This window comes from Tarenaya hassleriana, unplaced genomic scaffold (assembly GCF_000463585.1).
Source record: "Tarenaya hassleriana unplaced genomic scaffold, ASM46358v1 Cleome5, whole genome shotgun sequence".
In the NCBI taxonomy this organism is placed as follows: Eukaryota; Viridiplantae; Streptophyta; class Magnoliopsida; order Brassicales; family Cleomaceae; genus Tarenaya; species Tarenaya hassleriana.
The window spans coordinates 4858212-4884368 of NW_010967707.1; the positions used below are offsets into that span (position 1 = coordinate 4858212).

General features: G+C 39.3%; 8 protein-coding genes and 1 long non-coding RNA gene across 13 annotated transcripts in view; 4 read left to right on the plus strand and 5 right to left on the minus strand.

Annotated features, from left to right (window-relative positions):
* Nucleotides 1-837: 837 nt before the first annotated feature.
* LOC104827000 (protein GPR107) lies at nt 838-2437 on the minus strand. 2 transcript variants are annotated; one of them, XM_010560005.1, is made up of 2 exons: nt 1341-2437; nt 1154-1246 (listed from the first exon to the last, which is right to left on the minus strand). In XM_010560005.1, the coding sequence occupies exons 1-2, from the start codon at nt 2361-2363 to the stop codon at nt 1214-1216; spliced, it is 1056 nt and encodes a 351-aa protein (XP_010558307.1). In that variant the 5' UTR covers nt 2364-2437; the 3' UTR covers nt 1154-1213. The 2 variants fall into 2 exon arrangements, with proteins under 2 accessions (XP_010558306.1, XP_010558307.1); XM_010560004.1 differs by having other exon boundaries at nt 838-2437.
* A 958-nt stretch (nt 2438-3395) lies between these two features.
* LOC104827001 (probable pectate lyase 4) lies at nt 3396-5767 on the plus strand. 3 transcript variants are annotated; one of them, XM_010560006.1, is made up of 5 exons: nt 3396-3817; nt 4096-4447; nt 4546-4756; nt 4919-4987; nt 5105-5767. In XM_010560006.1, the coding sequence occupies exons 1-5, from the start codon at nt 3577-3579 to the stop codon at nt 5327-5329; spliced, it is 1098 nt and encodes a 365-aa protein (XP_010558308.1). In that variant the 5' UTR covers nt 3396-3576; the 3' UTR covers nt 5330-5767. The 3 variants fall into 3 exon arrangements, with proteins under 3 accessions (XP_010558308.1, XP_010558309.1, XP_019059582.1); XM_010560007.1 differs by having other exon boundaries at nt 5112-5237; XM_019204037.1 differs by lacking the exon at nt 5105-5767 and having other exon boundaries at nt 4546-4817; nt 4919-4988.
* A 101-nt stretch (nt 5768-5868) lies between these two features.
* Nucleotides 5869-8027, minus strand: LOC104827002 (exocyst complex component EXO70A1-like). Its single transcript, XM_010560008.2, has one exon. It carries the CDS (start codon nt 7883-7885, stop codon nt 5987-5989), a length of 1899 nt encoding a protein of 632 aa, XP_010558310.1. The 5' UTR covers nt 7886-8027; the 3' UTR covers nt 5869-5986.
* A 1664-nt stretch (nt 8028-9691) lies between these two features.
* On the minus strand, nt 9692-11372 carry LOC104827004 (60S ribosomal protein L35-4-like). Its single transcript, XM_010560009.1, has 4 exons — nt 11266-11372; nt 11029-11164; nt 10297-10453; nt 9692-9952 (listed from the first exon to the last, which is right to left on the minus strand). The coding sequence occupies exons 1-4, from the start codon at nt 11267-11269 to the stop codon at nt 9878-9880; spliced, it is 372 nt and encodes a 123-aa protein (XP_010558311.1). The 5' UTR covers nt 11270-11372; the 3' UTR covers nt 9692-9877.
* Nucleotides 11373-12042: 670 nt separating this feature from the next.
* Nucleotides 12043-13577, minus strand: LOC104827005 (histone H2A). Its single transcript, XM_010560010.1, has 2 exons — nt 13270-13577; nt 12043-12517 (listed from the first exon to the last, which is right to left on the minus strand). The coding sequence occupies exons 1-2, from the start codon at nt 13477-13479 to the stop codon at nt 12266-12268; spliced, it is 462 nt and encodes a 153-aa protein (XP_010558312.1). The 5' UTR covers nt 13480-13577; the 3' UTR covers nt 12043-12265.
* A 992-nt stretch (nt 13578-14569) lies between these two features.
* LOC104827007 lies at nt 14570-16451 on the plus strand. 2 transcript variants are annotated; one of them, XR_002024624.1, is made up of 3 exons: nt 14570-14764; nt 14990-15580; nt 16364-16451. It is a non-coding gene; the product is annotated as an uncharacterized LOC104827007 (long non-coding RNA). The 2 variants fall into 2 exon arrangements; XR_773862.2 differs by having other exon boundaries at nt 14608-14764; nt 15315-15580.
* LOC104827006 (short-chain dehydrogenase TIC 32, chloroplastic) lies at nt 15750-19206 on the minus strand. The gene is made up of 8 exons (XM_010560011.2): nt 18900-19206; nt 18018-18249; nt 17861-17940; nt 17591-17744; nt 17383-17461; nt 17140-17224; nt 16380-16426; nt 15750-16110 (listed from the first exon to the last, which is right to left on the minus strand). The coding sequence occupies exons 1-8, from the start codon at nt 19015-19017 to the stop codon at nt 15904-15906; spliced, it is 1002 nt and encodes a 333-aa protein (XP_010558313.1). The 5' UTR covers nt 19018-19206; the 3' UTR covers nt 15750-15903.
* A 2507-nt stretch (nt 19207-21713) lies between these two features.
* On the plus strand, nt 21714-24086 carry LOC104827008 (THO complex subunit 4B-like). The gene is made up of 5 exons (XM_010560014.2): nt 21714-22019; nt 22189-22356; nt 22879-22947; nt 23030-23214; nt 23615-24086. Exons 1-5 carry the CDS (start codon nt 21846-21848, stop codon nt 23787-23789), a joined length of 771 nt encoding a protein of 256 aa, XP_010558316.1. The 5' UTR covers nt 21714-21845; the 3' UTR covers nt 23790-24086.
* A 474-nt stretch (nt 24087-24560) lies between these two features.
* The window catches only part of LOC104827009 (probable mediator of RNA polymerase II transcription subunit 37e), a 3331-nt gene continuing 1734 nt past the window's right edge, over nt 24561-26157 (plus strand). Inside the window, exons 1-2 of the mRNA XM_010560015.1 lie at nt 24561-24871; nt 25303-26147. Of these exons, the coding sequence (XP_010558317.1) occupies nt 24658-24871; nt 25303-26147 (1059 nt within the window). The 5' untranslated portion in view covers nt 24561-24657. The remainder of the gene's footprint in view (nt 24872-25302; nt 26148-26157) is intronic.

The window sequence follows — 26157 nt, forward strand, 5'->3', positions numbered from 1 at the left end:
TCGTCTGTTTATTTTAAAGGAATAACCATGTAAAATCATAAATTTTATTATTATGGGTCATTATTTATACTTTACAAAGAAATGTTTGACAATGGTACCCAATGACAAAAATAATCATAATAAAAAGCAAGGGGCTTACCGAATTCATGTCACGCCTGTTATTATTAGCAGGCCATGGTTCAACCATAATCCCAGCCACAAAAGGAAATAAATACTAAATAAATTCTAAGATATGGTTGCTTATTTTATTTCCCATGATATGTAAATTTGTACACATCTCGATACCCACACCAATTTGTTAAAGGTTTATTTTTATGAGAAATGTTATATTTATTAAAAAAAAATTCTAAAATATTATATTGTGTACATAATTATATTTAGACAATGATATCGAATGGCTTGTATTACATAATTGCATTTTTTTTTTGTATTTTTTTTCAAAACAATCATAACATGCACCAAACACATGCTTTCTTCTGACGCTTAAGTTGCAAGACTCATCACACAAATGAATGTTAGGCTGTTCTACATTCATTTGTTTTGTTAATTATTATTTATTTTCCGACCATCTAAAGAAAATACAATTTAGGTTATGTGATGCGACAAGAGTTCTCTGTGACAAAAAAAAAAACCCATTTTATTCGAATCACGGTCCATAGCACATATATTTTGGTTCTGAATGGTGGCATTATAATTAAATATAATATAATTTAGTGGAATAAGATATGGATAGAAGGATTTTTTTTTTCTTGATCACTATTTTTTAATGGGGCGACTTCATTCCCCTCCCCAAAAAATAACAGAATAAAATCCCCCATTTAGAGGCTTGATAGAACATTTCTAATACCCAAGAGGTAAATTTTATTACAAAATATAATTGTATACAACACAACAGACGTGATAAGAGGTAAATAATGCAATGGAATATATAATACATTCAAGAAAGCACTTGTGTACACATGTATACAAGGGGTAAACCCAAAAATATACACTAACATATATACATATATATATATGTAAGATTTGCGAAAGGTGAATTACTTGTGCGAGGGATAAACCCAGAAACAGAGTCACCTGGCCAGTTTCAGAGCCCTAACCTCGTATTCTTCGTCTTCCTCGTCAAGAACAGAGTACTCGTTCTTCTCCACCGGTCTAAACACATAGAACATCAACGTATAAAACCCTAGACCGGCAACCTCCTCCACTGCATTTCTCACCCATCTGTACTTATATGCCATGATAATCCCTAGTGCAAACACTAAGATTCTCGTCAAAAACAGGTACCCTATCACCGCAAGGTAGAACCGCCTAATTATAGTTAACTTAGCCGAGTTTCTAACCGTTTTCGAGGTTTTCTTCAGGACTCGAATCGTCCGGACAATGTGGAATATAATCACGCAGCAGCAGGTCACGTCCGCGAGCAAGAACACTTGGTTCCAGATCACCCAGTCTCTGATGTAAGGACCTGTCTTCCCCACAACAATCGAGGCAATGTTGGCTAGAACCTGAAGTGGAATCACAATCATCAACACCACCTTCTTCTCCCTGTTCTGTAAGGACGACCGATCATTGCCAATCGACACAATCACAGTGAAGAGCAAAACCGTACGGATGAACTGGAAAATGTAGAACAGCACGTCCCAACCGTGGGGGGTACCCGTGAATTTGACGTAGTACTTCTCCGCAGCCTCGGAAATCAAATTCAAAGTCTTCATCAGTAGCAGAGCAGCCATTAGAAGGTGGATCCGATGGACGAGTCGCCTATCGATCGAACAGATATAGACCCAGATGCAGAGAAAAGCCCAATAACAGAGAAAGAAGAAGAAATACAACCCGGGTAATCGGGTCAACCCGGACGGCAAGTAGTCCTTTGAACCTTTCGCATCCAGATTGTACATCGCCGTTCGAACCTCCATGGAAACCCTAGTCTCCGGCGCGCAATTCGCGAAGAACAGAGAGTGCCCGCTCGGAGATGTGAGCGAATACGAGAGGTCGAACCGGGATCGCGGCGGCGGGGAGAGATCACGGAACGTGAAGAGATGGATGACGTAGTGGGAATCGAGGATACATAACGTAGGGTTTCGCTGGATCTCGAGGAGCACCTGGCGGAGAGATTCCTCCGACAGGAGGAAGAACCCTAACCTTGACGGGTCGGGAATCGGACCATCCGACCGAGACACGACGGAAACCGACGAGACAGAGACGTTAACATGACCAGTATGAGTGAATCCGAACATCTCGAAGAGGATAACGGGCCGAGAGTCGTCAGAGATGGTCAGAGACTTGATCTCCGCCGCCGTCTGAGGGAGGAACACGGCGGAGAAGAGGAGGAGGAGGACGGCTACGAACAGTAATTCCCTCATTTCACGGTTGTGAGAGAGAGAGAGAGACTTGATCTCGTGCTTCGGCTTTGCTCTTTACGAAAATGGACTGTATGGAAATTTCCCTGATGAAAAGTCAAAGTCAATGCATATTATTAAATTTATACGACGATGACGTGGCGAAGTGAGAGATCAGTCGCGTGGACGGCTGGATCCCGACAAAAGTATTGGGCCTAAATATCAGGCCCAGTAAACAAATGGGCTCACACGTATTTTAAAAAAATTTAATTTCTTTAAAAAAGCTTTCTTTTTTTTTTCATTCTAGTTTTCTTTATTTTTATATTTCAATTGAATTCCAACTTAGATTGTTTAATGTAACTAAAATATATTTATCAGTTTTTAAATTGACTTAGCTCGACTACCACACTATATATTTCTCGGTTTGGTTCGCTTTTTTTATTTTAAAAATAGATGTAATTAATAATGTAAAAATACATTATAGTTTATGCATTCGTGTTTGTAAATTTTTTTTATTTGAATATTACTATCATTGCCATCTTCTGCTTCCTGCCCTTCGTCTCTCTGTTCGGGGTGGATATATTTGATTCCTTATTTTCGGATATTTCGATTTTAAATGATTTTTTTTTATCTTACGCGATTTTTTATCCGTAACTAGATTTAATATTTTTTTTAAAAACAAAATTCATAAATTTGTATTTACTTATACAAAGTATAAAGATATATTCGATTAAGTTATTTTTAGAGTTAGATATTTCAGTTTTAAAAAAAATCTATCTATTTTATATTTTATTCTGTAGTTTTTCATTAAGAATAGTAAGTAATTCAGAAAAAAAAAACATTTATTATTTTATTATTTTTCATAAATGCAATTGATTTAATTTAAAAAGATATATAATTTTATATAAAAAAATTGCCTAATATGATTTTAAAAGCTATAAATTTTCTTATAAAATTTAATTCGAGTAAATTTAGATGCTATTGTATTCGGTGAATGAAAAATGGAGAATGAAAAGAGAAACAGAGGAAAACAAAAGCAGTGTCGGCGGGAAAAAAAAAAGTCAACATAATGATTCCCTGCCCTCCGGGCCAGAGAGCTGGAATTGGGAAAGCTCTTCTCTCAGTTCTTTTTTTTCTTCTGTTTTTTTTTTTTGGGTGTTTAGTTTTAGTTGCAGAGAGAGAGAGAGAGATCAATTAAATCCAAAACAGAAACTGTCCGAAAACTGAAGTTTCTAAAATGGGAAACTCACAGTGCCTTCACAGATGTTGTAACGGCGCCGAAACTCCCGCGTCCTCTTTCTCGCCATATAAAGCCGGTGAATCTCCGCCTCCACCGTCATCTCCGGCTATCAATATGGCGGTTCCGTACAGCGACGCCGATTCCAGCTTGCGCTCTCTCGCCGGCGCCGCCGAGGGCTTCGGTCGTTCCGCCGTCGGTGGCCTCCACGGCCCCATTCACTTCGTCACTTCTTTAGCCGGTGATCCCTCCATCTCCCCTTCTTCCTCTTTTTTTTTTTTTGTGATTTGGATATTTCCGGAGCTCGATTTCTTGATTCGATTGCATGGGATCGGTAATTTTTGCTGTTTAATTTGGTTTATAAGACTTTTAGATTGATCGAATTGCGATCGAAATTCACAGAAAAACTTGCATGATATTATCAAGTTCTTGAAAAAGAAAACGAAAGAACGTAATTACTCCAAAGATATGGTTGGGTTTCTAGTTTGTTTTTTTAATTTGACACGTGATCAATTACAGAGGACGGACCAGGGTCGCTGAGGGAGGCTTGCAGAAGGACAGAGCCGCTGTGGATAGCGTTCAAAGTCTCGGGAACGGTCAATCTGACGTCGTTCTTGAGCGTATCGTCGCACAAAACGATAGACGGGAGAGGGCAGAGGATCAAGATCACGGGCAAAGGCCTTCGGCTTCAAGAATGCGAGAACGTCATAGTATGCAATCTTGAGTTCGAGGGCGGTGTAGGACCGGACGCTGACGCTATCCAGATCAAGCCCAAGTCCTCTAACATTTGGATCGATCGATGCAGCCTTCGGAATTACTACGACGGCCTTATCGATATCACGCGAGAAAGCACCGACGTAACTGTTTCGAGGTAACGTCATAATGTGTTTTTATTTCATTACATTATTTCGGTTTTTGGGTGAAACTGTTGCGTTGCAAGCAGTGGGTTATTGTTCATTCGTTCACCAGGTGCCATTTCAAGAACCATGACAAGACAATGCTGATCGGAGGGCACCCGAGCCATGTGACCGACCGATGCATCCGAGTCACGATCCATCACTGTTTCTTCGACGGCACGAGGCAGAGACATCCTCGTATCCGGTTCGGGAAAGTCCATCTCTACAACAATTATACCCAACACTGGGCCATTTATGCCATCGGTGCGGGAGTCGAATCTCAGGTCGGACGACACAAGCACCTACTCATTTAAAGATTATGTATCGGCTGATCGATGTCGAATTGTAGGGCATTCGTTATTATTAATCAATATCGTCTTAATTAAATCACAAGTTTAATTGGGATCGACTATATAAATTCTTAATTTCTACTCATTTTTTAACAGATACATTCTCAGTGCAACATATACGAAGCCGGTAAAAAGAAGGCCGTCTTCAAGTACATCACCGAGAAGGTATGCTTCTACACAAAACCGGTTTCTTTTGTGACTCCAGTAGTTCAATATCGGATTTTCACCCTTTTTTTGTTAGGGTTTAACATCGGATTTGCCCTTTTTTTGTGATTTGTGGAGGCGGTAGATAAGAAGGAGGCCGGGTCGGGATTCGTAAGATCAGAAGGAGATTTGTTTCTGAACGGAGCTCAGCCGTGCCTCGAGCACGGTGGCGAGGACCGCCGCACCTTCCGTCCGGAGGAGCATTATGCCACGTGGACCGTCGCTCCTCCAACGGACAGACTCAAACACTTCCTCAAGACCTCGGCCGGATGGCAGGACGTACCTCTTCCGCCGGAGAAATAACGCTGCAAAGCAAGAAGATCATGTCGTAGAGGACTCGATCTAAACCTCATGTTGTCGACGTGACGGAATATTAAATTTCATAAAGTGGGTGGTTATGCATGAAGACGTATTCCACGTCCGATATATAGTCTTTTTTATTCCATGACTTTGAACTCGTGTTTTCGTTAAGAGACCATGACCTGTAGTTGGTCCATCGTCCATTGTAGGGTCGAGAATTATATATATATATATTTGGATAACCGGATTTCCTGGACCGAGGCCCATATTAATCTCGGGGCTCGGAGTCAGTCATGTGATTTGAATTATGCGTTCCCTTCCCGACCTGAGGTTCGAACTCGGAACGGGATAGGCTTTGCGTCCCTATTTCACCAGTTGAACTATCCAGACTGGGTAAACACACATATATTCATGTGTAATATTATGTATTACCGATTAGAACTTCATTTCAGTTGCAGATTTGACAGAGAGCCTCTGTAGGACAAACAAACTCAAGTTATGATCAATAAGAACAACTGTTTTTTCTTGTGAAATATGTCGGGAATTGAATTATAAGATTATCTATTGATGTGTAGTAATTGCAGCTCTCGATGAAGTAATTAAAAGAGAAGAGAGTGAAACGTACATTAAATAAATAAGACAATTGGTTTTTCAGCCGCTTCAAGATCGGGAGGGTCGACGATGCGACGGAGAAGCGGGAGAGGAAGACGACGGCGAGGGTGACGGCGGAGCAGATAAATTCCCCAAAGTACCCTTCTCGAAGAACAAGTCCGACAAGCAATTCCCAATATCCTCAGGGGTAAATCGGACAACCGACATCGTATTCCTCGTGCGGTTTTCACCTCCCGCCAACACAACCGTATTTCTGTGCCTGTAGTAAAACTCGCGATAAACCGGCAACAGTTTTCTCGCGATCGATGTCTTCAACTCGTCCCGGAGATTCGCGTCCGGTACGATGCACGCGCTCTGTTTTCTGTACGCGCTCTCGAAGCTCGTGCTGAAAGTCTCGAACCGCTGCTGCACCTCCTCCGGCGACATCGCCGCCGCAACAGAAATCTCCGGTAAGGATGACGCGACGGGTACCCACGCGAGACGCTCGTAGCTCGCCGCGAACTGCCTCGCCTTGGAGAAATGTCTCGCGACCCAGTCGTCGCCAAGAAGGTGTCTCAGGTTGGAGGAGCGAACGCGAGAGACGGTGTGCTGGAGATTGTTGGCTAAGAAGAGATACTGAAGGGACAAGTCCTTGTAGTGCTTTGCTTTGTGGTCGACCTTGCAGAGGAGAACGAGGATGAGCCAAGCGATTCGGACCGTCAGCTGCGACGCCGGAGAGTCGTCGGATTCCGCGGCGTCGAAGTAAGATTCCGGCAGCAGTGATTTCTCCGGCGGCGGAGATCCGATGAGGATATCCGCGAGTACGGTGTTGTAATCGGAGAGGAGAGAAAGGTAATTCATGGTGGAGATAGTCAGGGGATGAACTCCTCCGCCGGAAACCACCGTCTTCGATGAGTCCTTCTGGATTCCGGACTCGAAATCTTCCAACAGCGATCGAATCGAATCGCCTAGACGGATTAGAGAATTGAGAGCTTGAGTACGGACCATGGAGATTGATTCGAAAGAGAAGATCGATTCGATTTCTTTCCAGTTGTCGGCGATCGCGCTGTACATATCCAGTAGCCGGAAAATCTTTTCCGGCGGGGAATTTTTCTTGCCTTTGACGGCGACGGTTTCTGGGAAACCAAACAGAAGAAGAGCTCCAGCTCTGGAGATGTCGCTGAAACAGGATTCTCTGAGGGAGTCGGAGGATTCGAAAACGTGATCGCACAGAATCCTCTCTCCGTTGAAGAGGGTTTTCATGGAAACGTTAACCGCATCCACCCAGCATTTGATCTTCAACTCAGCTACCTCCCAGGGAGATTTCTTCATCTTCGACAAACTGGTTTTCTCCACTCCGAGTCGGTAAATTCCTTCGTCGACGATCGATTTCCTGATGGATTTATATATACTCACACACTCTTTGGCGTAACCGGAAGCGATCATGCACTCAGCAATGGATTTCAAATCCGCCATTGCCATCGTCGACACCTCCTCGACTTCGATAATGGAATCCTCGGCGGCGGTTGTCGCATCGTCGTCGTCTGGGAAATCGGAGGTGCTAGATCTCGTAGAGGTAAGCGAAGAACGAGTCGAGACGGATTCAGGATCGAGATGTGCACGATTCATTGACAGAATCTGGTAAAACTCTTTCTGCAACCGCTTCATCGCGATCTGCATCAAATTTTGGGCTCTCACGAGCTTCTCCGAATTCGAATCCTGAGACACCAAGAGGATCATCGTCTTCTGCAGATCCTTCACGCGCTCGATGAACTCCATGGCTTCTCGCTTGCTCTCATAGAACAGAGACGTGACTCTAGCAAAAGTGGAGCTCTCTGTATTCCATTTCTGAATAATCTCCGTCGCAGACTCGATTATGTCATCGATCGCCGGAGATTCAGAGCTTCGGCGAGGTATTGACTGAGAAAGGTTCTCCGGCGTTTTGGAGACGCAGCAGAGGCTTCTCATTGCTTTTCCTCGGCCCAAAAATTTGCTCGGATTTCGAGATTTTCTTCTGCAGACTCGAGAGAGAAGAAATCGCCGGAGAAATTTCGAAACGATGAACTCGTCGTCGCTATAATTGTAGAGGGGTAATGGAGTCGGCGGAGGGAAAGGGGGTACTTATAGACGGCGGGAAGACGACGCCATTACTGTAGGAAGAAAAAGAACGTGATGATGGACCTTTGACTTGGTGGATTTCCTTTTATCCTGGGCCTACACGTGTATCCCTCACAGTCTTTTTATTTTAGCCCATAATATTTTCTTGGAAATTATTATTTGATAAAAAACAATTTCATAGAAACTGTCGTAAGAATTTTTTAAAATCTTAGCTTCAAATTTCAATCTAGATTACGTCCTTATCAGACTTTTTAAAAGAATTATGTTAAATACCTAAGCTTGCGGAATAAGATTTGGAAATATCATTGTAATATCGAAATATAATGTAATTACTATAGGTTTTTATTTCGTTTAGGATATACAATGCAATTACCATACGTGGAACATATTCTGATTACATCATGGATTGCATACCTTAGATTCCTTCGTTGTTTTTCTTTTTTCGTTTAGGATACATAATTTAATTATTATATGCAGATTTGTTTGACCACATATGTATATATTAGATTATTTTAATAATTAGTCAAATTCAATTCCAAAAAATTGTTAGGAGTTTGAAAATACCAAACATTGATACGTGTTTGATGACTTGTGTCGTATGATAAGTTGTCGTGATCAGCAATCAACAACCTTATTACAACATCAATTACCCCAAAGAAACGAAAAACCCCCTATTACTATATATATATATATATATATAACTCTACACATTAACAGACTTTTTTTATATATCTGAATGAAAATCAACCTCCAATAAATTTATTCACATGTATTGTGTATATAACAGGGAGCTATTTGATTAACAAAACACACGAATAGTTAAAACTCATTAAAAATTCGATAAAAGAATGATGGTACAAAAACACAGTCCATCCCATTGTTAGTCTTCATTTTTATGGAAACATGTAATTTGGTACTTAAGTCATTTTAATATAGCGGTCTATTATTGTATAGCCTTTGTTTCGTTATAATAATGAAGCTGTATTTAACATATATGTCTGTGAAATAAGCAAATAGCACAAGTGGCTATTAATTAATTTCCTTTCCGTGGGGCCTTCGAATAATTGAACCGGGGGAGGCCATATTCAATAATGTCGTTGTGCACTTTGGTTCCGAAAAGAACTTTTTTGGTTGGGTTGACAGATTCTCAAGGTTGTAAGGAGTTCTATGCCTAAATAGATATTAAAACCTACAATTATGTATATATATATTCATTTTGAAAATTTGTAATCATAATTATAAAAAATCTTTAGACATTTGTCAATACTTTTTAATCGAAATTCTTATTTTGTTTTCCTTTCGTGATACACAAATTCATCTGTTTATTATTTTTTCAACGGCCAATCCGTACACGTAAAATGAAAATAAGTACATTCTTTTGAAATATTGGTTAATATAAATATATATATTCGTTGGGTTTGTACTTCTGACAACCAAACACGTGTATTACTGACAATCGAGATAGGAATAGACCGAAGCATATCATATTCAAATACAAAATTTAAAGCTTCAAAATTTGTTTCTTTGTTGATAATTGTTATTAGTTTTCACATTGTTAAGTTCGTACAAAACGACAAGCCTACAACTTTTGTTACCAACGAAAACGATGATCGAGTTAGTGTTCCATTATCAATGCATTTACGATAACAATACCAATGCATTTAACTTCAATTTTATCGAAATGAATTAACTAAGACAGCTGTTCCAACGTACGAAACTGGAAATTTTGCAAAATCCAACCGACTAATAATGTCCGAGTCTGACAAAAACATGAGAGAGAGAGAGAGAGTGACGAGAACATGTTTTCCATCGAATACTAAACGCATCAAAATGGGAAGTGGATTACACTTTGATTGCGTACTTCCTCAAGGGGAAGTACATATCTCTTTTCTTTTCTCGCTCCGTCCTCAATGATGCCTGCAACCAGGGCAATCGGGGCATAAGTTCATACGAATCCTCAAATACTAGGATTCAACAGCTATGAACGAAATCCGGAGTATATAAACTGTAAAACCTTTTATACATATGATAGCACGCCAAAACTTGTAAAACATTTCCAGATGATTTTCGGTTCTTCTCTGTCTTGCTCTATGTTTAACGACTTTTGGAACTCAAAAATTTAGATTTTCTCGGAGAAACTAAACAAGTTGGATCTTTGAATTCTACCTTATGAAAATCTCATGACAATCAGCATGCAATGCAACAAAAAAAAAGGCGGCACAGATATAGAAAACATAAGGGGACGGGAGTGAAGCGCAGACCTGGTGTTTAGTGAGGCGCCTCCTGATAGCACGGGTTTTCTTGGGACGAAGATCGAGAGGCAGAAACTTCTTGTTCTTGTATGCTTCTCTCAGAGCAGATTTTTGCTTCTGAGAAATCACTGTCAACACTTGTGCAATGGATTTCCTCACCACCTTGCTGGATATCAATGCCATATAATATGATTGAGAAGTGGATTGGAATTAGAAGCCGAAAATTTCCAAATTGGAAGTTTACAAGTTTGAATTAGCATAAACATGCATACAAACATCACATTAATGCTTCTTTTTTAGCATTCACATTTCAGCCCGAAACTACAATTGCATCAGGAGGAAGTGAATCAAAACCAAAGATAAAAGACAGTATATTTTAGAGCACACATTAAAACATGAGTAATTAAATCCATCAAAAGCAGGAAGTGCACTCGAATCTGGCATTCATGTCTGATCCAATATATTCAGAGTCAGAATAATCAACTACATCAGAAATTGTGAATGAATTCCACCTATAGCTTCCTATATAATAAGGAAGACAAATCGATACAAACATAAACTTCATTTCACCTGAAAATGCGTAGCTTAATCATCATAAGATCGAGGTTTCATGTTCGCTAAAAAGATGTCTACATTTCGGATTCAGAGAAAAAAAATCAGAAACAACAGCGATAAATCCAACCGTATTATATAATAGTACGGTACATATGTGTATACGAATCTGTGGAAGCAAATACGTACATTTTGGAGAGCTTGTTGGGAGCACCGCCGGTGACTTTGGCAACACGGAGGAGCGCGAGCTCCGCCTTGAGTTCCTTAAGCTGGTTTAGTAGATCGGTCTTCGACTTGTCTCTGAGCTCGTGAACCTTAATCCTCGCTAACAAAAAACCGAAAAATATAAGAGATCGAAACAGAGAAACATTTGCAAACAGAACATGAATCAGGTTAAGGATTTAGCGATCGGTTCTTCGTCCTCACCCATTGTGAGCCTCCTGGCGTTGAAGTGCTGTTGCCGCTGCTGCTCGTGTTGGCTCGGAGACGTCGAAAACCCTAAAATGGACGAAAAGGGAATTTATACAAAGTCTCGTAAATCCAGACGAAAGGAAAACCCTCTTTTTTGAGCCATTTAGCGGATTTAATGGGCTTTTAAAAAAGCCCAACTTATATGATGAACCGGGAATTTGTTCTCTGTCACCGGAAACCGGTTTACGCCCAATCATACCGGTTAAAGTTTATTTCATCATCATGGGTCTGATGATTACCATTTTATTGGACTATCTATAAGCGACGGCCCATAAGAAGCCCATATCACTTGCGCCTGCTGTTCAAGACAAGATCTAAACCGTAGATTATGTTATACCCATCGACGTACAGAAACTTGCCACCTCATCGATCCTCGTCAGGGTATCACCAACCACTAATAATCATTCCCACACCTATATAAATCCCGAACTTTATAGGTTTTTTCCTTGATCGATTTCTGTCGCACTCTCGTTGAACTGGCCAAGCACGCGGTGTCGGAAGGAGCCAAGGCAGTCAACAAGTTCACCAGTTCTTAGATAGTGAATTCATCTGACGATTTCTATTCTCTTGTGGGCAAATATTTTTACGTGGGATCGATTTCCCCATCTGGGAAATTCAAAATATGTAAGCGTTTTTGAATATTGATCCTTGTGATGATCCTATGTGTGATCGAATTCGAAAGGAACGATCTTTACGTGCAGAAGCACATATATTATATCGTGAAGATCAAAATTCTGTCAAGTTCCAACACTAGTACCCAACAAATCGGTGAACACCGAGTCTGAGATCACAATCAGAATCTGAACTTCAGATGTTTGTTAAGACAAGCAGAGAACTATGCAGCTGCATACAATGATAACACAAACTCCACATAAATGTTACTGTCTCTACAGAGCAAACATACACATTGGGTCGGTTGGTAGAGGTTTTTTTTTCAAGTTAACACAGAATGGTACTATGCCTTCTTAGGAGATTTGGCTGCCTTTGATGGCGGCGACTTGGTCTCCTTCACAGCAGCTGCAGTCTTTTCGGGTTTCTTTGGTAGGAGAACAGGGTTTATGTTGGGCAACACTCCTCCATGCGCAATTGTCACTCCTTGTAGAAGCCTCCCGAGTTCTTCGTCGTTCCTCACGGCTAGCAAAATGTGCCGTGGTATTATGCGGTTCTTCTTGTTGTCCCTTGCTGCGTTACCAGCGAGCTCTAGAACCTAACTGATCATTAGCATTGTAAGACAGTAGCAATCATTCAAAAGTTCCGGAATTCAAGAGGACAGCAACAAACAATGGACCGCATGAATTTGAAGAATGCGCAGTTGAGATTTCTATAAATCTATGCAATATGTTGATCTTATGGATCGCGCCAATATCAGGATTTCTAACTTGGTTGAGTAGCTGGCTAATGATCCTTCTTTCCTGATTACATGAATTTTATCCACATTTTATCAACTAGATTCTAATTCGGCTGTTTGGTTATCAAAGATCCTGAAATCTGATGAAACTCTGAGAGTCAACCATTCAGAGACATGATATGCATCATATTGTATCTGTGAACTCGAGTTAATATCTCGATTCTAAAATGGCGGGCAATCAATCTAAACATCATGCATACCCGAGAAAAAGTACGGATTTGTCGGAATCAGGCTCAAATTCACAGAGATTGTCTGGTTCCTATGAATACATTCGTGTGGATTACAACCTACATTACAGCCATTGTGCGGTTCCCGGGGAATAAATTTGTTAGCATTACATCCTAAAGTGCAGAGCTTGATTGGTTCCTGAGAAAATGAAAAATCTTTCGCCATACCGTTTGTTTGCCGAGAAAATCTACAACAACTAATCTACCATTCTAACAAGATCGAGCAAACCTAGAGCCCTTAAACTCTACATGAGTTCGAATGAAATAACCCTGAAGTTCCAACGACCAGAGAAGTGATCTGAAGCAAAGAGATGAGATAATTACCTCTGCAGCAAGATACTCGAGAACGGCGGCGAGATACACCGGAGCACCGGTTCCGACACGCTGCGAATACCGACCTTTCTTCAGATACCGACCGATCCTGCCGACCGGGAACTGAAGACCGGATTTGACCGATCGCGAAACCGGCTTTTTCTTCGGACCACCTCCTCTTCTTCCGCCCGCACCCTTCTTCAATTTTGCTCCAGCATCCATGGTTGTTGACTACGTCACAGAGGAAATGATCACTTTCCCGGGAAACAAACGGAAAATATTTGTGGGGATGAGATCTGGAGAGAACAAATTTTTTTTTTTTTTGGCGTTAGATATTTTGCGAACGAAGTTGGTTTTTCAGGTAAGGAATATCAGCCTTTAGATTAAAATTAATCGACGGTTAGAAGTTGATGATTTGGCGATCGTGAGGATGGATTTTATTCGATTTTTTGGAACCATCAAAGGATTTATTTATCATTCAATTTTTTTACTTAAAAAAAGAATGTAATATACATTTTCGGTGATTCTTTAATTATTTTTACATTAAATTAAGTTTAAAAAAATTATAACGAATATATTTTTTTCAGATTCAATTTGGAATCATGGAAACAATGTTATTTAGTTTCTGTTTATATACCGTGCAATTGGTTAAACACAGATTTTAAACCGTGGAAAAAGCCACAAGAAAAGAAAGAAGAGGATTTAAAAAAAAAAGGTTAGAGAAAAACAAATGTTCCCATAAAAAAATAATACAAACATGAAAATGAAATGCGCGGTTCAATGCACTTCGGCCCAAACCCATTAGACCTATAATCATAAGCTTACGGTTCAGATTCCACTCATGGAGGCCCCCTATTTATCTCACTGGTTGACCCATCAGTACAATTTAAAAGTTAATATTAGGAAAAACATTTAATAAGGATGTAATAAATAACCACTTAACATTTTTTATCAAAGATTTATCCCATACCTACGAATATTTTAAAGACTTAATTTAATCGTTTCGATAAAATATAATAAAGTCTTAAATCAAATTATGTCGTGATGTTTAGCATTTCTAGCGACGGGTTGGGTATGAGTCTTTTGTAGTCATTATTAGATTTTAATGATAAGCATTTTAACCATTTCATTTATGGAAAATTAAAACTAATCATTTCTATTTTTAGTAGAACCATTTTTTTAAAAAATAAATAAATTGATATAATATACAAGAGCTGAGCATGTAAGCATAAATGCGATAATAATTATATTCTTTTTTTTTGGTATAAAAAAATCTAAAGCCGAGGCTATATGATGTAAAATACTGTGTTGCTGACGTGGCGATATATGATTCGGTCGTCATCGAGTGCACGCTACGCGCCGCCGCATGATCATCCGTACTCAAGAGTCACGCCGCAAATAAAAGGGCCTCGATTTTTTGTGTTCGGTTTCTCTGCGAAGAGTTTCATTGTTCTCGCTAGATTCTCTCCGCTCCTCTCGATTGCAATCAATATTTGGGGAAAAAATGGTGAGTTCTTCTTCGCTTCTCTGCTCATCTTGCTTCTTCTTTTTTCTCGTTTTTGTTTTTTCCCCCACTTCTGTGCTGTTTGGTTACTGGGAAAATTGCGTCGGTTTCGCTCCTTCCTGGAAGATCCTTCGACGATCGGATGGAACGTTTCGTTTTACTCGCCTTATTTGCACGTCTTCTTAGTTTCCTGAGTTTTCTCTAGTTGTCGTTGCTTTCTGCTTGCAGCTGATTGGTTGCCGAGAAAATTCACCGGCTCATTTGCCGGGGATCTGGTTATGATTTTCTGCAAGATCACTTGGGAATCAAGTTGATTGTACTGTTTCACTTCTGTTTTCGGTAGATTCTGGCTATTGATGCGAGATCAGATTGATGGTGTTTAAGTGATCGTGATCGAAGTGAATTTCCATTCTCATTCTGATGTTGATTTGGTTTATCTGATTGTATATGGAAATATGCTCTCTATCCAGTGGTCGGTGATTCTAGCAGATTCAATGCTTCATTCGCAATGCTAAGTTTCATCATGAAACTATTGGTCTTATTTTGATTTTAGATGTTCCGAATTCAGAGTCAATGTTCACAGTAGTTTGATCGGCCAAAAAAAGTTTGAGATCTGATTTCCACAACGGTGTTGCGATTGTTTAACGCGAGCTCCAAGGACCATTTTCAAGAGAGAACTTGACGGGATCCAAGTAGAATTGCAGGCAACCGATCCAACAGAGATGGGCCTCGATGTCATCAAAAGCCGTGCCAATTAGCTCAAACCCACCTCATTTCTAAACGAAAAGAATGGAGGGCTTCCTTCAAAACACCGGGCAGGTATTCTCTGGTTTTCATGTTTTTTTCCCCATAAGCTGTCTATACCAAAAACCTATGAAACTGCTCTTTCCACCATTTTTGTCATTTTATATATGATATGTAGTTTCTGCTTCTGTTTTATCAGTACAACAACAGTTATGAAACACGAGTTGAGTTGTGAAGCTTCATCTGTTGTTGAACAATGTATGTTTGAATTGAAACTCAACTAGTGAAGATGTTCTTCTGTTCACATCTATTACAAATGTCATGCAATTTGGGTTTGTGGGGAACAAAGATACGTAGCAAATCATCAGATAAGGGAAAACAAGAGGTTACAGACTGTTTTAAACAGATTTGGAAACTGGGGGACAGTGGAGATTCTTGTCGGAAACTGAGTTGACAAGCTTGAGGCTGAAATCCCAAAGCTTATGGGCCAGAGATTCATCTCTTGCTAATTTGCTGGGAGTGACTTCATTGCAATCTGCAAAGTACTTTCCGGTCACTCCCTTCAGACTTGGATGCAATGCCACATAACATGTCGTCGCTGCCCCCTGCTCCGAAATCGGAATTAACAAATCTCTCTCTTTCTTTCTTTAATGTTAGAACCCGAAATCTTTATTCCTTTCATATGGATAGCATTTGAGTATATTGCATTAAAGGGTTATTGTCAAATTTTTTTGGTATGAATATGCATGTAGACTACGTACTTGCTTCATGTAAATTGTCACCATAGCTAAAAAGAAGATGGATTTTGATCGATCTATGATTCTGTCTAATCCTGCATTCTTTTTAAATCTGTTAAAGGGTTGCAGCCAGTTACCTGGGGTACAGTCTTCCACAAGAAGAAGCTGAAGAACTTTAGGAACCCTGCAAAACCATATAATATGAAAACACTCTTTGATGAAGTATTTTATGGCATATTTAAATCCAATAAAAAAAATTATATTTTCCAATAACCAAAAAAAATAAGCAAAAGCAAAAGCCGAAATCCATCATTATTTTATTTACATAGAAATAAAAACACTGTTCATAAAGTCAGAGGTTTGCTGGGTAATTTTTTTGCATATGCGCTTTCTTTCTTTAGAATATGCTTTTTTATTTTATTATTTGTAACGACATTTTAACTCTCCCATTGTAAGTTAGTTAGTTTCTAGTGATGCCACCTTCATTTTTTTTTTTATAACCGATCATCCTAGGTCAAAAGTTCACACTAATTTCAGGAGCAGAAGTCAACCACGTAATTTGAATTATACGTTCTTTCCCCAATTGGAGACTCAAACTTGAGGCAGAACAAACGTTTTGCGTCCCCGTTTCACTGGTTGAACTATCCAAATTAAGACACATTCGTTTTACTTTATAGCAATGTATTTTGCTTATTATTTTCATGTTTTTATTTAACAACCCCTATGGAAAATATAAAGTGCATTTCCCGCTAAGATTGTTACAATTATATTCGAAAATTTCACCTCATGTGTTAAATTAGATGAGCCATGTCACTATAATTAGGCATGTATAACACTCTTGTCTTTATTATGTTAGTTACCGAAACCAAAATAAAATGATTATAACAATTAATAACAACATCAAAAGGGCCGTGTGTTGGAAGAGATTGGTGAGGATGAGGCCTGGGTGCACCGAGTTCACTGTGATGTTCACTCCCTCTTCCTGCCAACACGTTTGCCATTTTAATCAGTGCTCCGATGTACATACATACATGCATGCATGATGCAAATATGCATGCATGCGTACATACATACATGTGTAAATATGTATATTAGAAGAAAATAAACTCTTATAATGCGAAGAGATTCTTTAAGACCCACCTGAAGTTGACGAGAGAGCTCATTGGCGTGCAGTATGTTAGCCAATTTGGACTGTCCGTAGGCTCTTTTATCCGAGTAGCTGTTATTCATATATCACACGAGGGGAACAAACACGGGACGTTTTTAATATTCGCGTGAAATTCAAGCTTTTGTTATTTATATGCCAAAATCTAGAAAATAAATGGAAAAAAAAAATAAAGAGAATTACCGAGAAATATCGTTAATATTGTCGAAGCAGATACCGTCGGGGTAAGTGTATATGTGCGCAATGGATGAGAGATTCACAATTCTTCCTTCAATGCCACTCTCTTTCGCTGTCGTCTTCATTTTCTCCATAAGCAAGTTTGTCACTAGAAAGTGACCTATACACACACGCGCGCATATTCAACAATTTCTGAATTATTTTTTTAAATCCTAGTCTCTAAGAAATAAAAATCAACGAATAATGATCATGTGGAAAAGAGAATAATGCTCTTGCCAATGTGGTTTGTAGCAAATTGCAGTTCTATTCCATCTTGAGAGAGCTGGAACGGGCAGAACATTATCCCCGCGTTGTTTCTGCAAACACAAACCCACGTGACATATTGTAAGAGAGGGAGGGAGGGAGGGAGGGAGAGATAGGGAGATTTGTTTACATGAGGAGGTGGAGAGGGAGGGAGAGAGAATCGAAGTCGCGGACAAAAGAAGTGATGGAAGCAAGGGAAGAGAGATCGAGCTTGAGGACATGGACACGTGCGGAGGAGTTGTGTTTCAGAATCTCCGTCTTGGCGGCTTCTGCAGCTCCCATGTTCCTGGCTCCAATTATGACACGTGCTCCTCTCTTCGCCAACACTCTCGCCGTCTCCAACCCTATTCCTCCCGATCCCCCTGTTTATACATTCATATGTGCATACACATGGTCAAATTTACATTCTATTTTTAGTGTGTGTATATATGGTAAAAAAACAATAAGATGGGGAGATTTTATTTCTACGTGCAGTCAAAGGACCACTCCCATTTAATTGGAACATGTTTTTGTCAGAAAGAGAGAGAGAAAGAGAATAATTGATCATATTATATATATATATATATATTTGTTTTTAAGCATATACATAAATATATGCGGGTATGCATATATGTGTGTATGTATATGGCATTTTTTCTGGAGAATTAAGCAAACTTAATTTTCGGATTTGCGACAAATTATTATAAGATAACACAGTATGTGTACGGACTGGGGAACTAGAATTAATATGCATGGAACTGAGCACCGTGTAAGAAAAAAAACATTTTTTTTAATAATTTAATTGAGTAACTGACGTTTGTCAGACAGAGCTTTGAACTAGAACCACGAAAAAAGTGTTAGTATCCGACATTAAATTAAATCCCTAAACCTAATTGCTCCATGGAACATTAAATTAACGTGACCTACCACCACGGAACCAATCCCCTCCCTCCTCGTACGTAAACACATCACATTTGCACACACACATATATACATATATACATATATATATATATATATATATATGTAGTACCTGTGATGATGGCTGTGAGATGAGAGGCATCAATCCCTTGGGTGACTTCTTCGGCGGTGGAAGCAGATCCAAATCCACTTGCTCCTCGCCTCCCTGTCACCAGTGAATATATCCCCATCTCTCTCTCTCTCTCTCTCTCTCCCAAGATTCACTTCCCAATTTTACAGACTCTCTCTCTCTCTATGTACACACACACACATATATATATATATGTATATATTCCCCCTCAGAATGCAGAGAATACAACAGGAGAGAAAGAAAGGGAAGAAGGGATTTGAAGAACGATATGCTGCATATTGAGAATCGTATTTATAAACGGGGGCCGAGTTGCATGAGAATTAATTAATGCGTTTTTATCATTGAATCCCCTAATGTAGTTACAGTGGACCGCTCCACGTACATTTATAAATATGCATCACACGCATACACACTCATGTATATACATATACATACACCCACTTGTATACAAATATACCATTCAGATACAGGTGCATCCACCTACTTGTTCACCGATCAACTCGCCTCTTGTTATAGTGGTGACCACAGTGATAAATTTGATATTTTTAACTCGCATAACATTTATTTTTTTATAATATCTTACCTGTTTTATTCTTATGGATATCTTAAATTTTTCAAAATTGTCGTATTTTAAAAATTCGTAATCAGTATAAATAAATAATATATTCTTAAAATATTTATAACAGACAATTTTAAAATTTGTTTACACGTTAATCTTAAATATATTTAAGAAATACTAAATAATTTAAAAATAATTATATATATATATATATATATATATAATGAATTAAGGGTCGGTGAGGAGGCGTTGGAGCCTCTTTCTCGTATTAAAATCTTTCAAAGTGCGTGAATTAACGAGAAGACCCCTAAAAGCGGGGGTAAAGTCGTCAGCGTTTAATTAATTAAATCAATTAATCCATTAGTGTGGTTTGTTTTTAAATTTGTATGTCATTGTTATATTTATTAGTTCGAATCTATGTTATCTCATGACATACTATATTTAATGAAATTTTAAAATTTTATTAATGATTACAATACAAACAATAACAATTGTTTTCAATAATTTAATTTATATATTTAAAATATCGACCTTGACAACTAATTTATAAATTCCAAAGTTCTCTAATTTTAAAAAAATCATGATCTAAAAACTTATTTATAGAAATATTATAATCTTTAAGATTTAAATGGTCTGCAAATCATTACGTTGCAAAAATAATAATCATACTGATTATTGTATTTTTATTTTGTCTGCGATATTTTTATAGGTTTGTTTAGTGGGTTTTGACCTCCCTGTAATTGATAAACAGTTAGTAGTTAGATGCACATGCCAAAAAAAATTATTTCTACAAAAAATACATTTTTATAATAATGATAAATTAACGGAGTAAAATAGATATAGAATTTTATTACAACATCAAAATGATTATGGTTTGTTTTGGGGCAATTTGTCTAAAATGATATTTTTTGGACTAAGTGTATGTTGCCTTTGTGATTTTATTTTGTGAACTAATAATCAGCCCAAGTTAACTTAAGGCCAATTTATTTTGTCATGTGAATGCATTTTTTTTGGATATATGTATTTAAAACGAAAAAAACGAATGATATAAAAAAATAGCGGTGGCTAAATAAATGTGTTATTTTCTTGGTATTTATTTATTTTCTTTTCCGTATTTTGAAGTCTCGGTATTTGAACAATGGATGCAATTATGGCTATGTGTGAAATTTTCAAAAGGGTCACGTGAAATGAGTATGGACATAAACTTTGGGTTTATCAATTTCGTAATTAAATTGTATAACGATGTGAACATATATATTGCTAGCCCATGCTCGTATAACCTATGTTCTCATTATTATTTCTAATATTACAAAACACACATATCACATTAAATACAAGAGAAATTCATGAAATTCAGGTACATGAACCTGTCTATTTGACAAATTTAAAGGGCAATATACATAGCCCCTACAAACAACAAATTAAACTCAGGGAGAGCAATGCTATATGGAAACTTACACCAAATAATATCCAAATTGAAAAAAAAAATCCAATGAAAGTATACTAAAATCCGATAATAAAAAAATGCATATAATACACAGCTTTTCCCTATAAATACACCAATTATTTATAACTTTTCGAAATTTAATAATAACAAGATTTCATTCTGCTTTCCTAGTCTTATGACTAACCATTTTTTAAAGTTTAACTTCGTGTTTCTTAATGTCCAATAATTAAGAAATACGTATATTTTTTTGTAACAGCAAATATTATTGAATGTTCCATATTTTTATACTGTAATTGTAATGAGAGTTTTTAACAAATTCATACTCATGGAATTTTATGTACTTTTTCCAAAAAAAAATAATCAAAATTTGAAACACAATCTTTCGAATACCAAAAATATTATAGATGCATAGGGACGGATTTGTCAGTTTCTATTGTACTGATCTCAATATAATATTTTTTTAAATTGTTGTACCGGTTTGCAAAATAGTTTTCGACCCAAAACCGGATTTGATCCTATACAAGCCTATATAGCTCAAGGCCCATATTAGATGTCCGAAATCATCTATTTTTTAAAAAGGCTTTCTATGTTTTTACAAGACATATATAGCTTAAGGGCCCGAGAGGAAACAAGAGCGAAAAAAGAGGGTGAAGTTTTAAAACCAGGGGGGGGGGGATTTTTGATCATTAATAAAACTTTTGGGGCCAAAAACAGTTGTTTCTTAGTTTTCGTGGCACTTCCGAAATTATCCATAGTTATAAACTACATTAGTGTCGCGTTGAAAAGAGTTTTTGGAGTCATTCCCTTCATTTCCTCGCATCTAGCGAAACCCTAGCTCCTCTTCATCGTCGTCAATCTCTCTCTCTCCCTCTCCCTCTCCCTCTCCCTCTCCGATCTCAGACGCAGAGAAGATCCGGCGAAGATGTCGAGTGCTTTGGACATGTCACTTGACGATATCATCAAGTCTAACAGGAAGCCCGCCGGGTCTCGTGGTGGCCGCGGCGGTGGCGAAGGCGTAGGCCGCGGATCCGGTGGTCCTGGTCCCGCTCGCCGTTTTTCTAACCGTATAGGAAACCGAGCGGCACCGTACTCAAGGGTCAGCAATCGATTTTTCCTCATCTCATCTTCCTCCCAGAACAGAGATTTTTAGGGTTTTCTGTTGGTTGTGCAAAAAAAAAAAAGTTGAGATTCGTAGGACTTTTCCGTCGGTTGTGAAAAAAGTTGAGATCTCTTTTCGTTTCTTCTTCTTCTTTGACGAACAACAGCCGGTACAAGCTCCAGATTCGGCGTGGCAACACGACATGTTTGCGGCTGACACAGCGATGACTGCGGGCTTCGGGGCCCGTCCTACGGGCGGAGCCTCGTCGATTGAGACTGGGTCTAAGCTCTACATTTCCAATTTAGATTACGGAGTTTCCAACGAAGATATTAAGGTCAGCTTCGTTTTACAGTTTCTTCAATGATGTCAAGGATAGAATGTCACGTTTCTGTTGTTTGCGTCTAATTGTTTATTTCATTTTAGTATAAGTCACAAGGATGGAAGAGTAATTGGTTTCAGACAGGGTATTGGTGTTCTTTGCCAATAGATTTAGAACAAAACTAAAACTTTAATTTGTCTAAATGCCTACGTAGTTGTGGGTTCTCAGATTAGGTCTGTCTGAATCAAGCTTATGTGGGTTCAAACCATGCTTTTTGTAAAGAATGTGAAGTGTTGTCCTGGAATTGGTCCCACATACTGTTGTATCGCCATTTTGCTCCCCCCCCTTTTATTCCGTTTAGTTTTTGGTTTTCAATTAGGGTATTTGCCTTGCTTCCCCATGCGAGTCTTGTCTCTTCAAATATCCTGTTTGAAATTTGAGTACTTTTTAACTCAGTAATTGGAGGATGCCTGTGTGTGGGATTTACCAGTGCAATATCTGCGTTTTTCTAATCGCAAATTTTTTTTATGTTTGTAGGAGCTCTTCGCAGAAGTTGGTGACATGAAACGATACGGCATTCATTATGATAGGAGTGGTAGATCGAAGGTACTTGTGAAATTTATGTCATGCTACCAGGCCCTAATATCAAAAAGCCTTATCCTAACTAAGCAATAAACCATTCTCTCAGGGTACAGCTGAAGTCGTCTTTTCCAGGCGAGTTGATGCAATGGCTGCTGTAAAGAGGTACAACAATGTTCAACTGGATGGCAAGCCTATGAAGATTGAGATAGTTGGGACAAATCTCTCTGTGCCTGCTCCACCTCCTTTACCTTCAAACGGGATGTTTGGAAACATAAGTGGTGTTCCCAGAAGGTCGGTATTGATTGACCTAGGTGCCCTACATACTAGTAATCAAGTGATTTAATTTGCGTGATTTCTTACATGGCAGTTCATGATATGATTTTCTGGGGCAGCACACAGATTGGTTACCAGTTTTTCTAATGTTTGATGAATAATTGTGATGTGATCACTTCCATTTTTGGCCTGGTTTAGCTATTGATTTGTTGAGTATCTATTACATATGTATAAGAACACAAACAGATGCCTAAAATCTGAGGGGTTTCTCCGGATAGATGCCTATAGTTTTGGTTGTTTAAATAGCAATCATGAATGATAATATGCGTTTTGGTATAGTTAGCTAAGCTTATATGTTGATCAAAGTGTATACTTGAACTTGTTGGTCATGCCAACTCATACGATGATTTGTTAACAGAGGCAGAGGCAGAGGCGGTTTCGTGGGACGGCCACGTGGTGGTGTCGGGGGTGGTAGGGGAGGTCGTGGCCGTGGGAGAGGTAGAGGGCGAGATGAAAAGATATCGGCAGAGGATCTTGATGCTGACTTGGATAATTACCACAAAGGGGCCATGGAAACTGAAGGGGGAAACTAAAAGTCCCCCTTTGCATTTTGAACTTATTTTCTCCGGCTTCCATCATATGCATTGATGTTATTTGTCGTTTGTATTGTGTGTCATCTGGCTCTGGTTTTGATTTCTGGGATTAGGGTTTTGGAGGGTGAGTAAGAGAACAGAACTGTTGTTGTGTGTGTACTGTCATGGGACTTGGTTTTAGGGCATCAGTAAAAGAAGCGTTGTTTAGAAATCCTTTTAAGAATGAAGTTTCGTGTTGTTGTGATTGGTAAGTTGAGAACTTGGTTGTATATCTGGTAACAAAGTGGATGTTGTTTAGTGGTTAGAATTCCACGTTGTGGCCGCAGAGGTCTGGGCTCGAATCCCAGCAGCCACACGTTTCTTTAGGCTGCAATTGTTTTCCTCTTTCAAACTGAAACCAAACCTTCGGCTTACCACTTTGTTATGGCTGATGATGGGCCTTTGATTTCCATTTATACGGGCCGATCAATATCATTTATATGGAGCCCATCAAATCGCTCACAGATCCATCCCATGTGGCATGTTCTACCTCACAGCCAATGACCGACTCTGGACGTCCACTTGCAAGTGGGACCCACTCTTCGACGGAAGCTTTCGTGGAGAACCGTGAATGAACCATCACGCGCTTTTTAAATTTAAAAAAAATGGAAACTTTTGCCTAGTAATCGATACGAGGCCGTCAGATTAATCTTGAAAAATCGGACGGTTATAAATTAACCTGCAGAACATTCTCGAACCTTGATGTATCGACTCTATATAAGATCCTCTTCACCACAATTCCGGGAAAACCCTAGCCGCTCGATCTTTTTACTTTTGTTGTTTTCGTTTACAGTCGTTTTTTGGTAGCTTAGCTTCGTCGTTGATAACAATGGCCGGCAAGGGAGAAGGTCCCGCGATCGGAATCGATCTCGGTACGACGTACTCTTGCGTCGGAGTATGGCAGCATGACCGTGTTGAGATCATTGCTAATGACCAGGGTAACAGGACTACGCCGTCGTATGTTGGTTTCACCGATTCCGAGCGTCTGATCGGTGATGCCGCTAAGAACCAGGTTGCCATGAACCCCATCAACACAGTTTTCGGTACGATATGCTTCTAATCTTTAGATTTTCGATGTTTAAGTTGAATCTCTCACATCTATGTTGGATTACGAATAGATCTGTTCGGATGTGAACTGTTTTAGATCATGTAGAGTTTGATTTCTGGGCTTCCTTGTTTACATCCGATGGGTTAGAGTGCGAGTTATTGACGTCGATTTCTGGGCTTCCTTACTTCCGTGTTAAGTGTTCGTGTAGTTTGAGTTAAGAATTTGCGGGCATATCTTGTGGTCAGTTCTTTGTTAGTCCTCGTCAGAAATTGTAGAGATGAGTAGTTCATTTGTTGTCGGTTTGGCGGGTTTCTGAGGTTTTGGCAACTTCAGAAAGATAAGTCAGCTTTTGCAGTTTGTGTGATTTGTCTGTTTAGATTCTGGTTTGATTCATCCGTTAAATGCTTTTACTTTTCCATGTGACAGATGCCAAGAGGTTGATTGGTCGTCGATTCAGCGACTCATCGGTCCAAAGCGACATCAAGCTATGGCCGTTCAAAGTTATTCCTGGACCTGGTGACAAACCCATGATCGTTGTCAACTACAAGGGCGAAGAGAAGCAATTCGCCGCTGAGGAGATTTCTTCAATGGTCCTCATTAAGATGCGTGAGATTGCTGAGGCCTACCTCGGCACCACCATCAAGAACGCTGTTGTCACTGTCCCAGCTTACTTCAACGATTCCCAACGTCAAGCCACAAAGGACGCTGGTGTCATTGCTGGTCTGAATGTGATGCGTATCATCAACGAGCCTACTGCTGCTGCTATTGCCTATGGTCTCGACAAGAAAGCTACCAGTGTCGGCGAGAAGAACGTCTTGATCTTCGATCTTGGTGGTGGTACCTTTGATGTCTCTCTTCTCACCATTGAGGAGGGTATTTTCGAGGTGAAAGCCACTGCCGGGGACACCCATCTCGGCGGTGAAGATTTCGATAACAGAATGGTCAACCACTTTGTCCAGGAATTCAAGAGAAAGAACAAGAAGGACATCAGCGGCAACCCTAGAGCTCTCAGGAGATTGAGAACAGCCTGTGAGAGGGCAAAGAGGACTCTTTCATCGACTGCCCAGACCACGATTGAGATTGATTCCTTGTATGAGGGTATCGATTTCTACTCACCCATCACCCGTGCGAGGTTTGAGGAGCTGAACATGGACCTCTTCAGGAAGTGCATGGAGCCAGTCGAGAAGTGCCTTCGTGATGCCAAGATGGACAAAAGCTCTGTCCATGATGCCGTCCTTGTCGGTGGATCCACCCGTATCCCCAAGGTTCAGGTCGACAGTT

Coding starts and splice junctions, on each gene's coding strand:
- LOC104827000 (XM_010560004.1), bottom strand. CDS start 2,363: ATGAGGGAATTACTGTTCGTAGCCGTCCTCCTCCTCCTCTTCTCCGCC.
- LOC104827001 (XM_010560006.1), top strand. CDS start 3,577: ATGGGAAACTCACAGTGCCTTCACAGATGTTGTAACGGCGCCGAAACT. Junction 4,448..4,545: donor ACCGACGTAACTGTTTCGAG/GTAACGTCATAA, acceptor TTCGTTCACCAG/GTGCCATTTCAAGAACCATG. Junction 4,757..4,918: donor GTGCGGGAGTCGAATCTCAG/GTCGGACGACAC, acceptor ATTTTTTAACAG/ATACATTCTCAGTGCAACAT.
- LOC104827002 (XM_010560008.2), bottom strand. CDS start 7,885: ATGAGAAGCCTCTGCTGCGTCTCCAAAACGCCGGAGAACCTTTCTCAG.
- LOC104827004 (XM_010560009.1), bottom strand. Junction 10,454..11,028: donor CCCAACAAGCTCTCCAAAAT/GTACGTATTTGC, acceptor ATTGATATCCAG/CAAGGTGGTGAGGAAATCCA. Junction 9,953..10,296: donor GGCGCCTCACTAAACACCAG/GTCTGCGCTTCA, acceptor CCCTGGTTGCAG/GCATCATTGAGGACGGAGCG.
- LOC104827005 (XM_010560010.1), bottom strand. CDS start 13,479: ATGGATGCTGGAGCAAAATTGAAGAAGGGTGCGGGCGGAAGAAGAGGA. Junction 12,518..13,269: donor TCGAGTATCTTGCTGCAGAG/GTAATTATCTCA, acceptor ATGATCAGTTAG/GTTCTAGAGCTCGCTGGTAA.
- LOC104827006 (XM_010560011.2), bottom strand. CDS start 19,017: ATGGGGATATATTCACTGGTGACAGGGAGGCGAGGAGCAAGTGGATTT. Junction 17,745..17,860: donor ATTTGCTACAAACCACATTG/GCAAGAGCATTA, acceptor GTGTGTGTATAG/GTCACTTTCTAGTGACAAAC. Junction 16,427..17,139: donor ACACACGGCCCTTTTGATGT/TGTTATTAATTG, acceptor ATGGTTTTGCAG/GGTTCCTAAAGTTCTTCAGC.
- LOC104827008 (XM_010560014.2), top strand. CDS start 21,846: ATGTCGAGTGCTTTGGACATGTCACTTGACGATATCATCAAGTCTAAC. Junction 22,020..22,188: donor GAGCGGCACCGTACTCAAGG/GTCAGCAATCGA, acceptor GACGAACAACAG/CCGGTACAAGCTCCAGATTC. Junction 23,215..23,614: donor ATAAGTGGTGTTCCCAGAAG/GTCGGTATTGAT, acceptor ATTTGTTAACAG/AGGCAGAGGCAGAGGCGGTT.